The sequence below is a fragment of the Chiloscyllium plagiosum genome, unplaced genomic scaffold (genome assembly GCF_037043375.1).
Source record: "Chiloscyllium plagiosum isolate Xiang-an unplaced genomic scaffold, Cpla_swu_hap1 HiC_scaffold_22, whole genome shotgun sequence".
In the NCBI taxonomy this organism is placed as follows: Eukaryota; Metazoa; Chordata; class Chondrichthyes; order Orectolobiformes; family Hemiscylliidae; genus Chiloscyllium; species Chiloscyllium plagiosum.
The window spans coordinates 50,713,066-50,731,474 of record NW_028270160.1 but is presented as its reverse complement, the minus strand read 5'-3'; the positions used below and the strand labels follow the sequence as shown (position 1 = coordinate 50,731,474).

The window sequence follows — 18,409 nt, the reverse complement described above, 5'->3', positions numbered from 1 at the left end:
GTCTGAGCCACCCTGCTGCCTGAAAGATAATCATGAAGAGGGAGAAAAACAAACGCATGGACTACCGTGAATGGGTACATATTGACAGAAATAGTGTCAGAAATAAAAGCAGAAAACAAGAGGAATGGGAGGTTACAATGTTCTAATGTTGGTGGAAACTTGGATTGAAGCCAGACAGGAATGAACTAAAATTGTCACAGGATAATTTGAGAGAGAGGGAGAGGAAGCAGAGAGGAAGGCACGATGGCCTGGTTAATACAGCTATTGAGAAGTATGTTTTAAATTATCAACACTGCTCCAACTGAGTCCATCTGGTAGAATTAACAAATAACAAATAATTAAGGAACACCTTTTAAGGTCAAAGTGAGCAGGGTCTTCAGATCACATTCAAGATTATTACTTTAATCCGAGCAATGTTTATCTGGTAATGAAAAGCAAAGTAGGGTGTGCAACAGACTGATGGGTAAATAGTGACCACTGGAGAATTAGATTCTTTGGAAATACATAAAAGGAAAGTAAATTCAAGATAATTCTGTTAAATAGGAAATTAGCTAATTGCAGTGAGATGGAAGAGTACATGGTCCAAAATTATTGACTGAAAGAAACACCAAACCAGCAGGGGGCGAAATTTCGTAATGGGATGGATACATGTCAACTCATCGAGCAGAGTGGATTGTCAACAACCAGGGATTAGAATAGAAAGCAACATATTAAAGAAGCAAAATAGAGACAGATTGGGAATGCGTAAAGAGAGTAGAGAAAATAATAGCAGTCACAAAGGGAAGAAAAGCATTTGACATAAACTGGAGAGTCTCTCTCAGATACACATCACCCGAATCCTTTACTAACATGCCTTCGACTCACTTGCTCCACGAAATTTAAGGAAACATCTTGACCCCGTAAATATATAACACTGAGAGGAAGAATGCAGGAGGATGCAGATACATAAATGTAGTTGTTAAGTGCCGGATGCAGTACAGTGCAGATAAAAATAAAATATCACATTGTATGTTGAAGAAAGTTTGGAATTTATACCCTGAATGGAAGGAGTCTCCACAGAATGAAGGGACAGTGAAACCCAGAGATGCTCGAAGCTGGAATGACAGTTTTAAAAAAAAACACAAAAAAGGAAATGGGTTAAATACAGACTTAGAATAGAAAAGCAAGGAAATGAGTTAACTTTATAAAAGCCAATAGAGCTGTATCTTATAACTCAAGAGACAAAGGGAATTTCCCAGAATGAAAGCAAGAAAGGAGAGTTATAGCTCCGAAGATTGACAAAAGTGGGATCATTTCTCTGGAGTGAGAGAAGGTCAAGTGGAGGGCATGCAATGCAATAGATGTTTTCAAAATTATAAATGGAGTCGAGAGAATAAATAGTGAGAGGTTCTTCTCACTGGAAAGCTGACAGGAATATTCAGATTTTTATCAGAACAAAGCAAACATAAGAGATGTGTTTTCGTTCTGAACATTGTCAGGCTATGCAATGCTTTATTGGATGCAGCTTTTGAGACACAATATCTTTTAAATAGAACTGGGTATGCATCTGCAAAGGAAATATTACACATGCAAAAGAGCTGAAAAATTGGGATTATACTAGACCCTTGAATTTGGAGAGTTAATACAAGCACAGGCACAATTGGTTAATGACACCTTTCTCTCCTAAAACATCTCTCCAATTTTGGAGCAACAGTGAAATGACACTGAATTACCCTATAACATGCGTTGCAAACTGATTGGGAGGTAGCATACAGAGAAGATAAACAAAGATCTGTTTGGGACGATTTAATTACTAGCGTTCCCATCAATCTGTACCGTGTTAATGGTTTTGGTAATACTCATCATGGACATGGATGAAGGAACAGTGGACTATATAATTTTACAGATATGATGAGTGTTAATGGGAGATTCAGTAGATAGAATCATAGAGATGTACAGCATGGAAACAGATCCTTCGGTCCAATACGTCCATGCCGACCAGATATCCTAAATTAATCTAGTCCCATTTACCAGCACTTGGTCCATATCCCTCTAAACTTTTCCTTTTCGTGTACCCATCCAGATGCCTTTTAAATGTTGTAATTGTACCAGCCTCCACCACTTCTAATGGCAGCTCATTCCTCACACGCACCACCCGGTGTGTGAAAAAGTTGCCCCTTAAGTCCTTTTTAGATCTTTCCCCTGTCACCTTAAACCTCTGCCCTCTAGTTTTGGACTCCCGTACCCCAGGGAAGTAGATGAGAAGTGGATATATTCAGAATAAAAACAGTCAAAACTGCCACAAAGCTTTCACTTTGGAGCCAAGTTAAAGGTGGGCATGCTTTCTAAACTTAAGAAACTAGGAATAGTAGAGGATCAAAGAGATGGAGGTGCTTTTTGCAAATCTCAAAAAGCTATGGTGACAAAGTACAACTGAGAATGCGAGGGAAATCGAAACAGGAAACGGTGGAGGAACTCAGCAGGTCTAGCAGCATCTGTGGAGAGAGAGAAACAGAGTTAGCATTTCAGGTCTAATATGATACTTGTTCAAAACTGAAACGAAGACCTCTAAAGAACAGTCATACTTAACGCCAAACGTTAACTCTGTGTCGCTCCACAGAAGCTGCCAGAGCTGCTAGGTTTCTCCAACATTATCTGTTTTGAGATTTCCGGCATCACAGTCAGTTGCTTTTAAAGCTAAAAAAAATGTTGGGGTTTATCTCAAGAAATAGGAATTCAGAGGGACAGAAGGTATACTCTTCCACATGTGTACAGCCTTGTCAGACCCCATCTTGAGTTCTCCCTTCAGCCCTGGACATCAAACTTAAGTGGAGATGCAATTATTTTGAAGTGATACAGTGCAGTTTTATAGTAATGTTTAATGATTACGCAATCTAAAATGAAAACAATAGAAATCACATGGCTATAACAAAACACAAATGTCCTTACAGATGCATTTCTCCAAATATTTCTGACTGATATGGTGCTTAATCCCACTGCTCATTCTTGGCCAGTAGAACACTGTCTTTTTTAAACTTGAAACAATTTATTGGTAGTTTGGAAGGATGTGCTTCAGCATCTTTTCTTTTTAAGGATACTGTTTCTATTTTCTTTCAACAAGGTACTATCTTGGAATATCAGCTGATCTCTGTATGCCCAATACATTCATCTAGCAATAGGTGTGTCCTTGACGGTTTCAGGTCATCCATTCATTATTACTCGCTTCAGTACTTGAAGTTTTGGTTTGCTTGTTTTTCAGATCCAAATGCCTCTGCTATTTGAATCTGGAAGATTTCTCACTCTGCCTTAGAAACCTCAACTTTTGTCATTGGGAGTACAGCTCTCAATGTGCTTGAGCTCCTCTGACATGCACATCATTTCCAAGTTAAAGCTTTTCAAAGGAAGTAACATACGTTGCTGATGCTTTCGAGCAGAAACTAGTGGTTTGAGAAAGATGCTTCGAAGTATTTTGTGGTCGGACTCTGCTGTCAATGCGTCTGACAGAGGGCTAGGCACTCTTTCTCAATCTGAGTGTGGTGTTGGTCAGTTTGCATGCTTGTCCTTGCTGCATAGTCCTGTCTTATTGCGACTACAATGCAAGGTGACCAAACTGCTTACCTCAGTATTGGTGTCATCATCATTTGTGTTATAATTCAATAGAAAGTTGTTTCTTTGTTCTGTGCTCGAATGCTATTGCACATCCTTCAGGGAGCATGCAAGAAGGTTGATCTTGTGACCACAATTTAAACAAGTATTTTCTTCAGGAGTTCGTGAATCCAAAAAGACCCTGATGAACAGTCATCATCTAGACTCGAAACGTAAACTTGCTCTCTCTCTCCACAGTTGCTGCCTGACCTGCTGTGATTGCCATCATTCTTTGTTTTCAAATACATCATTACATTCACTTGTGTTGGTCACTGCACATCTGCTTCAGGTCTGACCTTGTGAAGGTCTTGGAAAAGTCCTTTTGCTGTCAATATCCAATCTCGATACATGATTCCAGTGATCTTTAATTGCATCTCTTCTTGTTCAACTTCAGGCACACCTAGTAAAACCTCTCGAGCAATTGCAACAAATTCAGATCATGGTCAGCGTTGGCTTCTTCCATTGTGTCTCCACAACCTCAATAATGTCCACTCTGGGAGGATCACTATCCCTTGCTGCCTGCCTTTCACTCTTCCAGAGCAGTGCAAGTGCCAGATGGCGTGCACAACATCCTTATCCGCCAAACATAAAGGATATTATTAAATTAGAAAGTGTATAGAAAAGATTTACATGGATGTTACTGGGACTGGAGGTTTGAGTTGTAAGGAGAGGCTGGGACTTCTTTCACAGGAGGTTGAGGAGTGACCTTATGGAGATTTATAAAATTTTGAGGGACATAGATAAGGTGAATAGCTAAGATCTTCTGACTAGGGTAGGGGAGTTCAAAACAAGAGAGCATAATTTTAAGTTGAGAAGAGAAAGATTTAAAAGGGACCTAAGGGGCAACATTTTTGCGCAGAGGGTGATTTGTCTTGCGAAATGAGCTGCCAGAGGAAGTGGTAGATGCAGGTACAGTTACAACATTCAAAAGACATTTGGACAGCTACACGAATAAGAAAGCTTTAGAGAGATATGGGTCAAATGCAGGCAAGTGGGATTGGTTTAGATAAGGAAATTTGGTCAGCATGGACTAGTTGGACCAAAGGGTCTGTTTCTGTGCCCAATGACTCTCTGAGTAGTGTCCTGAATGTAGTTAGAAAACTGATGCTTTCATCCAGCATCACTTTCCATTGATCATCCTTCTTGGGGGCGGTACGGTGGCACAGTGGTTAGCACTGCTGCCTCACAGCGCCAGAGACCCGGGTTCAATTCCCGCCTCAGGCGACTGACTGTGTGGAGTTTGCACATTCTCCCCGTGTCTGCGTGGGTTTCCTCCGGGTGCTCCGGTTTCCTCCCACAGTCCAAAGATGTGCAGGTTAAGTGAATTGGCCATGCTAAATTGCCTGTAGTGTTAGGTGAAGGGGTAAATGTAAGGGAGTGGGTCTGGGTGGATTGTGCTTCAGTGGGTTGGTGTGGACTTGTTGGGCTGAAGGGCCTGTTTCCACACTGTAAGTAATCTAATCTAATCTATTCTTGGTACAAAAGACCTTTGCCTTGGCAGATTATGACAAAACCTATTCAATGGGTGGCATATGAGTTTTCTTTAAAGCTTTCTTGAGATACTTTGCATCGATGCATTCTGTCAGTCCACTTCATTGCTTCCATGTTGCTAATCCAGTCTGTCAGAGCTGTCAGTTAAAGAGTCATAGAGTCATACAGCATGGAAGCAGACTCTTTGGTTCAATTTGTCCATACTGACCAGATATCCTCAACTGACCTAGTCCTATCTGCCAACATTTGGCCCATACCCCTCTAAACCCTTCTCATTTATATACCCATCCAGATGCTTTTTAAATCTTGCAAATGTACCCTCCTCCACCACTTCCTCTGGCAGCTCGTTCCATACATCCACTACCCACTGCGTGTAAAAGTTGCCCCTCAAGTCCCTTTTAAATCTTTACTCTCTAGCCTTAAACTAATGTCCCCTAAGTTTTGATTCCCCCACCCTAGGAAAGACATCTTTTCTGCATCCTCTTGAGTTTAACATCCTTCCGACTGGCTGACCAGAATTGAGTGCAATATTCTAAACGTGGCCTGACCAATGTCCTGTACAACTGCAACATGACACCCCAATTCCTATAGTCAACGCACTGATCAACGAAGGTAGGTGTGTCAAACACTTTCTTCACCATCCTGTTTACCTGTGACTCCACTTTCAAAGAACTATGCCTCAATTACTCCCTTCGTGTCCAGCTCTTCCAAGCTGTCTTTGAGACTGGACTTGAGGAACTCACCTCAGTTGATGCTGACATGGTCTCACTGTCTGATCTAGGCGATATTCAACAGGAAGATATCGAGACCTACAAAAACATCTTCGTAATCTTCCAGAATCTGTTCAACAGTCAATGGCTTACTGTCCTGTGAAGCATCACAAATCTCGTCTGGCATGTGTAGGATGATCAATTCAAGCATTAGGCTCGCATCAGCTGAGATGGATGGATTTTGCGAAACACCTATCTGGAACTGAAAACCTTAACCTTCCTGCTATGTTGTGCCCTCACCTTCTTTTGTCCACTTGGGATTAACTTCATTCTATTGTATAGCCTTAACATTCTGATCGAGGGTTTCACATTGGCTCACCATAATGAGCCTTTTGCACGGGTCTGCAAAGCTTTTGATGTTCCATGATGTACCAGTGGCAATCTGACACTTCACATTCATATCACATCCTCTTTCAGCAGTCATACACAGAATCATTCTCAGAGTTACAAACCATTTTCCATCTTTAGACTTGACAAAGTCAACCTGTTGTAGAGTATTCATTAGAATCATCATCTGATATCGCTTTGGTTTATTTTTTTCCAATGAACACTTGTGCACAAAGTGATTCATCCTTTTGCAGTTAGACCACTGCTTTTCACAGGCTAGATATGCCATCTCTTCTTTTGTAGTGTTCTTTGCAATTGTTGCGTACTGTCCTCTGCTCTTGATCTTTCTGCTGCTCCGTCTACAAATAGATATTCCTTTTGACCATGAGATTCTTATTAGACCTGGGCTGTCTGTTGCCGTTAAAAAAAGCCTTATCTGTTCTCCCATTAATAATCTGTAGTTGATGATTGACAACTTCAGAATTCTTGCACGTTAACAGATTTCTTGAGAGTAAGCAGCTTTGCTCTCAACCCGTGCACTTGCAGCAGGATCACTTCTGCCAAGAGACATTCCAATCTCTGATAGGATCATCTTTCAGTTGTCTACACTCTCAGGATTCAACTAGGTGTACCAATGCTGTCAAATATTGCTCAATATTCTCCCTCGCCTCCTCTGTTCTGATGTTAAATAGACATCAATTATGAGTAACATTTAATAGAATGTACAATATGTATCCTCAAAGCTTTAAAAGGCTTCCAGTCTGGCTTTTCTGTTTTCAGTGAGGTCTAGAGTGTAATACAGTTCAGGTCGTAAGTTTGCTCGCTGAGCTGGTAGACTTGTTCTCAGATGTTTCGTCATCATGCTAGGTAACATCAGTGAGCCTCCGTTGAAACACTGGTGTTCTGTCCTGCTTTCTACTCGTGTGTCTCGGTCCATTGCGGTGGGTGATACCACTTCCAGTTAATTTTCTGAGAGGTTGGTCAATGGTATCCAAGTTGATGTGTTTGTTAATGGCGTTCCGGTTTGAATACCAGGCCTCTAGGAATTCCTGTGCATGTCTTTGTTTAGCCTGTCCCAAGATGAATGTATTGTCCCAGTCAAACTGGTGTCCTTCATTGTCTGTGTAAATGGATACCAGTAATAGTTGGTCATGTCCTTTGGTGGCAAGTTGGTGATTGTGCATCCTGGTGGCTAGTTCCTGTCAGTCTGTCCGATGTAATGATTGCTGCAGTCCTTGCTGGGTATTTTACATGTGATGTTCATTCTGCTGGTTGTTGGTACAGGGTCCTTTAGATTCACCATGAAACATTCACTGTTTCAGTGAGTTGGTAGGTTTGTGGGCTACCATGTTGCCAAGGGGCCGGAATAGTCTGGTCGTCATGTGAAGTGATGCATTTAGGCAAGTCTAATTCTAGAGCGAATTATACAATGAATGAAAGAGCCTTGGGGAAAGTTGATGGGCAGAGAGATCTGGGAGTGCAGGTCCATTGTACCCTGAAGGTTGCTGCACAGGTGGATAGAGTGGTCAAAAAGGTATATAGTATGCTTGCCTTCATTGGACGGGATATTAAGTGTAAGAGCTGACAAGTCATTTTAAAATTGTACAAGGCATTGGTTCGGCCGCATTTAGAGTACTGTGTACAGTTCTGGTCACCACATTACCAAAAGGTTGTGGAATCGATGCAGAGAAGGTTTACGAGGATGTTACCTGGTCTGGAAGGTGCTAGCTATGAAGAGAGGTTGAGTAGATTAGGTTTATTTTCATTAGAAAAAAGGAGATTGAGGGGGAGTCTGATTGAGGTTTACAAAATCATGAAGGGTATAGACAGATTTGGATAGAGACAAGCTTTTTCCCCAGGGTGAAGGATTCAATAATGAGAGGTCATGCTTTCAAGGTGAGAGGTGGAAAGTTTAAGGGAGATACACACAGCAAGTACTTCACACAGAGGGTGGTGGCATCTGGAACGCATTGCCAGCAGAGGTAGTAGAGGCAGGCATGGTAGATTCATTTAAGATGCGTCTGGACAGATGCATGAGTAGGTGGGGAGCAGAGGGGTACAAATGCTAAGGAATTGACCGATAGGTTTAGACAGTACATTTGGATCGGCTCAGGCTTGGAGGGCCAAAGGGCCTGTTCCTGGGCTGTAATTTTTCTTTGCTCTTTGTCATCTCCGAGATGTCTTCAATGATGGTAGTGTGGCTAGAGTCTCTGGGCGTGTTGTGTCTTATTGTTTAGGTTTGTTGTGTAAGAATCAGCAGATTGTGCTTATCGGGTACTCGTTTTTCTTGAATACGTTGTACAGGCATTTTTCTTCAGCATCTCGTAGTTCCTGGGTGCTGCAGTGCGTTGTGGCTCATTTAAATAATGTCCTGATGCAGCTCCATATGTGGGTATTGGGATGATTGCTCCAGTAGTTGAGTATCTGTAATACTGTGTATAGCACTCTTTCTCCAGCACTGTCAATCAACTTGCTATTCTTCTGTGTTAAGGCATCTTATCCAAATCTGTAGCTAACTCATAGTTTTGCTGTAAAGATTGGAAAGAATTCCAATTTTACCACTTACCTTTGACCTCTTATCCCAGGGGATATAAAAATTCAGAAGTTGCAGACTACAGTTCAGAATTTTGCTTACGGTTTTTTAAACAGCTCTCAAAGTCTACAAAGTTTCAGCCTCACACTTGTGATGCCATGCAGTTAATGGTTGCTCAATCTACAGTGAACAAAGTTAAAAATCACACAACACCAGGTTATGGTCCAACAGGTTTATTTGGAAGCGCTAGCTTTTGGAACGCTACTCCTTCATCAGGTAGCTAGTGGGTCAGGATCATAAGACACAGAATTTATTGCACAAGATCATAGGGTCTTCCAACTGATACAACATACTGAACAAACCCAGATTGCTGTGAAGTCTTTCATCTTTTAGAATGGGTTGCAGGCTTCAATTCATTAATATGTAAATCCCACAACTTCTTGCAAGTCACATTCCTGAGATAACTTAAGGTTTTATTTTAAAAAAAGCTGACATCTCAGCTCAGACAATGTATTAAAAGGTGTGAGGTTAGAATCTGTCTGTATCCCAACCTCGAGCCAGACTGGTTCTATTTCCAAAGTAGGAATTTATAATGGATTAACTGCCTGTAGGTTGTGTGGTTTTTGAGCAAAAATAGAATGTATCTGCAAATCCAAATTCACCCCATAAACTTGTATATGTGCGTGCACGTGAGAGGTAGAGAGAGAGTGTGTGTATGTGCTTGGTAGAGTGTGTGTGTGAGTGTAACTGAGTATAAGTTGTGAGAGGTTATGTGCATGGATGAGAGTGTGGCAGTTGTATGTGTGTGTCAGAGAGAGAGAGAGAGTGTGTGCGTGTGTGTGTGTGTGTGCGCGCGTCAGAGAGAGCGAGCGAGAGCGAGAGAACGCTCGACCGGAACATGGGACTCACCCCACCTCCCGGTTGAGGCCCCACTACTCTCTACAGAGTCACACACAAACCCTCTCTCGTACACACTCTACCAAGCACGCCCGCGCACGCTCTCTCTCGCTCATGTGCACGCACATACACAAATCTATGGGATGAATTTGGATTTGCAGAATTATATTTGCAGATACATTCTAATTTTGCTCAATAGCACACAACCTGCAGGCAGTCAATCCATGTAACACTTTTAAATTCCTACTTTGGAAATAGAACCAGTCTAGCTCAAGATTGGTATACAAACAGACTCTAATCTCACACCTTTAGTGCATTGTCTGAGCTGAGATGTCACCTTTTTTGATAAAACCTTAAGTTATCTCAGGAATGTGACTTGAAAGAAGTTCTGGGATTTACATATCAATAAATTGAAACCTGCAACCCATTCTAAAAGAAGAAAGACTTAACTAGGTTTGTTCAATATATTGTATCGGTTGCATGACACTATGATCTTATGCTATAAATTCTGTGTTTTATGATCCTGCTCCACTAACGATCTGATGAAGGAGCCGTGCTCCGAAAGCTAGTGCTTCTAAATAAACCTGTTGGACTATAACCTGGTGTTATGTGATTTTTAACTTTTCCCACCCCAGTCCAACACCAGCATCTCCTCCTCAATATAAAGTGAAAGCAACCTCTAGCAAAGGTTACATGGCTATGGCAAGCGACAAGTGTTCACCACCACATTAGATAAATTCCTAATTAGAGCATGCTCTTTGAAATCCAATTTTCTAAACAGGTTTAGAAAGTTAAAAGGTTGTGCTAACGTGGCATGTGGAAGATTGAGGAAGTGTCTAATAGAAGATTTAAAATTATAAAACAAATCTAAAGGACGGATAAAGACAAACTAGAACAAGTGCAGGGCAAATGTTTGTGTACACCAGCCATTCAGTAGGTTCCTAGCCCCAGATCAAAAGTGCCGTTGTTTCCAACAGAGAACAATATTTGTTAACTACTTATAGTGTAGGATGGACAGAGTGTTCAGAGGAAGCTATAGGGTACACAAATATAGTGCATGGTATTGAAAATCTGCACAAAGGCACAATGAAGCCAACATTGTCATAGAAGTGATAAAAGAGCAAATAATTATTCAAATAAGTTAACATACCAAAGGCACATCTGCAATTGGCCCTGTACAATCCGCACGACCAGCTCCAATCAGATAATAGCTTGTTGATTCTGTTACGTTAAATTCTGAATTTGAAAGGACATAATAGGCAGTGGATATTAATTGAAATAAAAACCAAATCCCTATCAGTTTTCCAAGATGTTCACATGGTAAGTCAGTACAGTGCAATCTCCAGGCACCTTACAGATCTTCTGAATCATATGATGCCTCCAATTTGTGAATACACCTGATGGAAAGGGGAAGCAGCATGGATAAATATTGGTGCATTTAAATATGACTTCATAGAGGATTTGATTTGTGTTTTGAGCCAAGAGATTCTGTGCAGGTTTCCTCCAGCAATACTGCTGCCTTTCATGGAGTTGGGGCCAGAATGAACAACAGAAGCAATGGGGAAGAGACCTGCAGATGTAAAAACAAGGGTAAAAAAGGGGGATGAATCTCATGAGATCATGTGAACTCACCGAACCATAACATTGGCCTTGATATCCCAACAGCCAGAGAGTAATTGGAGCAGCACTGACTAGAGCCATGCAATAGACTCTATGGGAATTTGTATCTTGTGACGGACAATTCCAATGTCTAGAACACAGCTTAGTTATTTCGCTGATAATAACTGATCAACTCTTAGTGAATGAAAGTATTGATGTTAACATTCCATATTCCACTTTGTAGCGCAAGTTGCTTCTTTTTCAGTGACAAAGCCTATGGCACTTTAAGGGTACTGTTCCCCTACTCCACCCAGCCACATACCAACTGTTGAAGCTTTTTCAGCTTTGACAAATAGAGCAATGAAGGTCACAGCCACCACGGTCATGAGAACAAACAGCACAGAAAGTACAATCGTCAGGGACGAGCAGGTATTTCTTCTGTTTCTGGAACTCATTCTTCAGACCAAATCTGATGAGAAACAAAACAATTAGAGCCCAAGAAAAGGACTGTAGCCAGAATCTACCCAACCAGGTCCAGATGCCATCACAGTTCTGTGAGAACTCTGATGGGTCAGCTACCATATGCTACAAACCTTTTACTAGCTGCTGCCTTTTCAATGTTACAGATACCCAAGGCTCTTCTGGTGTAGTGGCAATGGCCATTCTCTGAGCCAGGAGGGCTGGGTTCAGGTCCCACCTGCTCCCAAGCTGTTATATACTTTATCTGAACAGGTTGATTAAAAATATCTACACACACCTATCACCTTAAGCAAGGCACAATATGAACTTGTGTAGCCAATAAAGAAACCTAGATAATTACAGGCAACTTATAACTTGGAATATATGTGAGAGTGGCAAGCCACATTTAGTGTCATTATTGAATTACCTGAGAATCTAGGGGCGGGCCAGCTTACATTATTGAAAATGTCGAGAGTCAAGATGCTCCAACAATGGGTGCTGTGCTTCATGGTGATAGTTTGTACAACTGGAGGATGGTATGGCTGAACTGGGAAGACTGATAATCACAAGCCATCCCAAAATGTATCAAATCCCAGACAAACCACCAAGATGATCAATTTGCCGGACTGACCACGATTCAATCAATTCAGACCAGATTTTGTCATTAACAGGAAATAACTATTTGTTGGAAACCACTTAGAGTCAGAGAGTCATTGAGGTGAACAGCACAGAATCAAACCCTTTGGTCTAATTCATCCACGGTGACCATTACCCTAGCCTAATCTAGTCCCATGGGCCAGCACTTGGCCCATATCCCTCCAAACCCTTCCAATCATATACTCATCCAGATGCTTTTTAAATGTTGCAATTGTACCAGCCTCTATCAGTTCCTCTGGCAGCTCACTCCACACATGCACCACCCTTTGCATGAAAAGGTTACCCCTTATGTCCCTTTTATATCTTTCCCCTCACACCCTAAACCTATGCCCTCTAGTTCTGGACTCCCCCGCCATGGATAAGACCTTGTCTCTTTACCCTATCCATGACCCTCATGATTTTATAAATCTCTATAAAGGTCACCCCTCAGCCTCCAACGCTCCAGGGAAAACAGACCCAGCCATTCAGGTTCTCCCAAAAGCTCAGCCCCTCCAATCCTGACAACATCCTTGTAAATCTTTGTTGAACCCTTTCAAATTTGGAGACCAGAATTGCACGCAATATTCCAACAGTGGCCTAATCAATGTCCTGCACAGCCGCAATATGACGTCCCAACTCCTGTACTCAATACTCTGACCAATAAAGGAAATTTTACCAAACTCTTTCATCACTATCCTATCTACCTATGACTCTACTTTCAAGGAACTATGAACCTATGCTTCAAGGTCTCTTTGTTCAGCCACACTCTGCAGGACCTGAATGTTAAGTGTATAAGACCTGCTCTGATTTGCCTTTTCAAAATGCAGCACCTCGCACTTATCGAAATTAGACTCCATCTGCCACTCCTCAGCACATTGGCCCATCTGATTAAGATCCCATTGTACTCCGAGGTAACCTTCTTCGCTGTCCACTACACCTCCAGTTTTGGTGTCATTTGCAAACTTACTAACTGTACCTCCTATATTCACATCGAAATCATTCATATAAATGATGAAAAGCAGTGGACCCAGCACTGATCCTTGAGGCACTCCACTGGTCACAGGCCTCCAGTCTGAAATCACCCCTCCACCACCACCCTCTGTCTTATACCATTGAGCCAGTTCTGTATCCAAACAGTTAGTGCTCCCTGTATTCCATGAGATGTAACCTTGCTAACCAGTCTCCCATGAGGAACCTTGTCAAACGCTTTACTGAAGTCCATATAGATCATGTCCACTGCTCTGCCCTCATCAATCCTCTTTGTTACTTCTTCAAAAAACCCAATCAAGTTTGTGAGACATGATTTCCCACGCACAAAGCCATGTTGACCATCTCTCGTCAGTCCTTGCCTTTTAATACAAATCAGTGGATAGAAGGAAACTGTAATTTATTACCATGCAATCAAACCTATACTCCATCAAAAACACTAATTAGTTACACACACAGACACAGACACAGACACACAGACACACACACAGACACAGACACACACACACAGACACACACACAGACACACACACAGACACACACACAGACACACACAGACAGACACACACAGACAGACACACACAGACAGACACACACAGACAGACACACACAGACACACAGACACACACAGACACACAGACACACACTTGCAATCACAATTTAGACAAAAGACGAATGGTTTGGCACAGATATAGAGTGGAAAAAGAATATAGATCAGGTTAACAAAGTTCAGACGGTGACAAGTCCAGATTTCAAGGGTGAGTTAACTCATCTCTCTGAATCATTTTTTTTAATTTTTTTTTAACAATGATGTCACACTGTTGTCTGTAGGTTGAAGGTCAGTCTTTGATTTGATGGTTGAGCAGGTGCCAAGCCCAGATGTGTTAAGAACCTTGTCATTCGAGTAGAAACATGCTGTGCAGTCAGTTCAGAGACAACAGCAACGCAAGTTATACCAGGGCATTTACCAAAGTTCCACAGCAGCATGAAATTAGTACAAGGCACAACATTTGCAAGAAAACTCGAGCTTTGACTCTTGCGAGGGGATTCTAGGATTTTAAAATCTCTCCTTCTTTAAGCCATCTGCCTGTTTCATTTACCCTCAACATCCCACTTGAAGCTGACAGGATATTTTAAGAGTCAGTATTGGGCTCTGGCGGGTGCTCATGGAATCAGGTTTTAAAGTCTCCACCAAGACATTGCAGGAACATGAAGAACAGAACACTATTTTTGAGAGAGAATAAAGAGAAGAGAAGAGGGAAAAAGAGTGGGAAAAAAAAGAACTTGAGCTGGGAGCTCTTAACTGTATTTAATTTGAGGGAGTGCCTGCAAGATAAGCAGAAAAACAGCACTGTAATACAACAAGCTCACCCATACTCTGCATCTCATTTATCTTTTCTTTTGCTAATGCAAAAGTGCTGTTCAAAGGACAGTGGCAGTAAAGAATGTGGTCTTCTGCTTGGGTCCGAATGCAAATTATTGATTTCTTCTTCCCACTCCTCTGTTCTCTGGTTCGGACTTCACAGCCCGAATTCATGAGCCAGACTGGGTTGAGGAGAAACCAAAAGGTTGTGAATCTGTGGAATTTGCTGCCCAGTGAAGCAGTTGAATGTTTTTAAGGCAGAGATAGATAAGATTTTTAGATTAGATTCCCTACAGTGTGGAAACAGGCCCTTCGGCCCAACCAGTCCACACCAACCCTCCGGAGAGGAACAGGAAAATTGACGTTTCGGGCAAAAGCCTTTCATCAGCCCCAATGAAGGACTTTTGCCCGAAATGTCCATTTCCCTGCTCCTCTGATGCTGCCTGACCGGCTGTGCTTTTCCAGCACCACTCTAAGCTTGAGGAGAAAGTGAGGTCTGCAGATGCTGGAGATCAGAGATGGAAATGTGTTGCTGGAAAAGCGCAGCAGGTCAGGCAGCATCTAGGGAACAGGAGAATCGACGTTTCGGGCATTAGCCCTTCTTCAGGAAGACCTATTTGGGTCAATTAGAGATTCCCAACTCAACAGTTGGATTGGATAAAAAGAAATCAAAGTGATTCCTCCATTAGATAGGAGGTTTTGTACTATTTTTAAATGCATGTAAGAAAATGGCCATTATAGAAAAGCTGACATTTGCCACCTATCCCTGATAACCCTTGAATTGATCTTTCCTGAAGAAGGGCTAATGCCCAAAACGTCGATTCTCCTGTTCCCTAGATGCTGCCTGACCTGCTGCGCTTTTCCAGCAACACATTTCCATCCCCACTCTAATCTTGGACTAGTAATCAAACCCATCTACTGTTTCACTGAATGGTGAACACTTTCCAATATTGGGGTAGCGTGGTGACTCAGTGGTTAGCACTGTTGCCTCACAGCATAGGGTCCCGGGATCGATTCCAACTTTCTGTATGGAGTTCGCACATTTTCTCTGTGTCTGCGTGGGTTTCCTCTGGATGCTCCGGTTTCCTTCCACAATCCGAAGATGTGCAGATTAGGTGAATTAGCCATGCTGAATTGACCATAGTGTTCAGACATGTGTAGGTCAGGTGCATTACTCAGGGTAAATATAGGATAACGGGGTGGGTTATTCTCCAGAAGGTTGGTGTGGACTTGTTTGGCCAAAGGACCTATTTTCACACTGCAGGGATTGTTTCTTATCTCATTTATTATTGGGGCCTGTTTTGTCAAGTCAAGTTATGGCACCCCTTTTTTCTTTCTCTCTCTGATACAATGAAGCACTTGCAGGTTTCATAGAATTTCATGGAAACATGGAATCCCAACATACACAAAGAGGCCATTCAGCCCATCAAGTCTGCACTGATCATCTGAAAAGCATCCCACTGAGACCCAGCACCCTAACGTAACCCTGTAACCCTGCATTTCCCATGGTCAATCCACCTAATCTGCACGTAGAGTCATAGAGATGTATAGCGTTGAAACAGATACTTCCATCCAACCCGTCCATGCCGGCCAGATATCCCAACCCAATCTAGTCCCACCTGCCAGCACTTGGCCCATATCCCTCCAAACCATTCCTATCCATATACCCATCCAAATGCCTCTTAAATGTTGCAATAGTCCCAGCCTCCACCACTTCCTCTGGCAGCTCATTCCATACGCATACCACCCTCTATGTAAAAAAGTTGCCCCTTAGGTCTCCTTTATATCTTTCCCCTCTCATCCTAAACCTATACCTTCTAGTTCTGGACTCCCCAACACCAGGGAAAAGACTTTGTCTATTTACCCTATCCATGCCCCTCATAATTTTGTAAACCTCTATAAGGTCACCCCTCGGCCTCCGACGTTCCAGGGAAAACAGCCCCAGCCTGTTCAGCCTCTCCCTAAAGCTCAAATCCTCCAACCCTGGCAACATCCTTGTAAATCTTTTCTGAACACTTTCAAGTTTCACAACATTTTTCCAATAGGAAGGAGACCATCTTTGGACTGCGGGAAGAAACTGGAGCACCCGGAGGAAATCCATGCAGCCACGGGGAGAATGTGCAAACTCCATCCAGACAGTCACCCGAAGCTGGAATTGAACCCAGGTCCCTGGCGCTGTGAGGCTGCAGTGCTAACCATTTGGGTCAATTAGAGATTCCCAACTCAACAGTTGGATTGGATAAAAAGAAATCAAAGTGATTCCTCCATTAGATAGGAGGTTTTGTACTATTTTTAAATGCATGTAAGAAAATGGCCATTATAGAAAAGCTGACATTTGCCACCTATCCCTGATAACCCTTGAATTGATCGGCTCTGTAGACCATTTCAGAGGGTGAGTAAGACAATGATTAAACAGTCATAAGAATCATTTGGATAGAAATAACATGTAATGGTATGGGGAGAAAACAGGAGGTTGTCACTAGGTAATGATGCTCCTTTAAAGAGACACTGTAAGTATGATGGTCATTCCGCATCATTATGATTCTAGAAGTCACCCATATTGATGTAGGTCTGCAGTCATGTGAAGCCCAGGCCAGGTAAGGATGACAGATTTCCTTCCTGACAGGATATTAGTCAACCAGATGTGTTCTTACAACAATCAGACATGTTTAGATGATCACTATTATACTGGCTTTTTATTCTCCATTTTTTTTTAATGAATTCAACTATCACCATCAGCTCCTGTCCTCAATGTTATTCTGAGATTCTGGATTACCTGCTTCAATGGCATTATCTCTGCACTACTGCCTCCCCTAAATGAATAGCCTGAATATTCACGGATGTATCAGATGATCATAGGAACAGGAGTAGGTATTTCAGTCCCTCAAGCCTGCTCTGCCATTCAATGAGATCATGACTGACCTGTGGCCTATCTGCATATGCCTGCCTTGCACCCATATCCCTTAAAACCCTTACTTAATAAAATAATTGCCTGTCTCAGATTTAAACGTAACAATTGAATCAGCATCAACCACTTTTTGCGGAAGAGTTCCAAACCTCCATTGCTCTTTCCACGCCAAAGTGCTTTCTAACACCTCTCCTGAATGGCCTGGCCCGAATTCTTAGATTATGTCCCTGGTTCTAGAATCTTCCACCAGTGAAAACACAGTATGTCTTTATCTAGCCTGTATTTCCCTGTTAATATCCTGAAGATCTTGATTACATCATCCATTAAATGCCTAAATTCTAGAGAAAACAGGTCTAATTGGTCTAATCTCTCTTCATAACTTAACCCTTACAAACCTGTACTGAATTCTCCTCCAGGGCCAAAGCATCCTTCCTAAGATGTGGTGCCCCTTCTTGCTCACAGTACTCTAAACAGGGTTTAACTCAGGTTGTGTAAAACGGCAGCATATTGTCTGCATCCCTATATTCCACCTCGTTAGGTATGAAGACCAGCATTTCAATCACCTTTTTAGATTCATAGAGATGTACAGCACGGAAACAGACCCTTCGGTCCAACTCGTCCGTGCTGACCAGATATCCCAACCCAATCTAGTCCCATATGCCAGCACCCAGCCCATATCCCTCCAAACCCTTTCTATTCATATACCCATCCAGATGCCTTTTAAATGTTGTAATTGTACCAGCCTCCACCACTTCCTCTGGCAGCTCATTCCATACACATACCACCCTCTGCGGGAAATAAATTGCCACTTAGGT

The 18,409-nt window shown here is 42.2% G+C and overlaps 1 protein-coding gene across 2 annotated transcripts in view; it reads right to left on the bottom strand.

Annotated features, from left to right (window-relative positions):
* The window catches only part of asah2 (N-acylsphingosine amidohydrolase 2), a 92,987-nt gene that overhangs the window by 64,620 nt on the left and 9,958 nt on the right, over positions 1 to 18,409 (bottom strand). For both annotated transcript variants that reach the window (XM_087999054.1, XM_043712370.2), the window contains 2 exons: positions 11,564 to 11,710; positions 10,793 to 10,878 (listed from right to left, as the gene is read on the bottom strand). In XM_087999054.1, coding sequence (XP_087855180.1) covers positions 10,793 to 10,878; positions 11,564 to 11,696 — 219 coding nt within the window. In that variant the 5' untranslated portion in view covers positions 11,697 to 11,710. The remainder of the gene's footprint in view (positions 1 to 10,792; positions 10,879 to 11,563; positions 11,711 to 18,409) is intronic.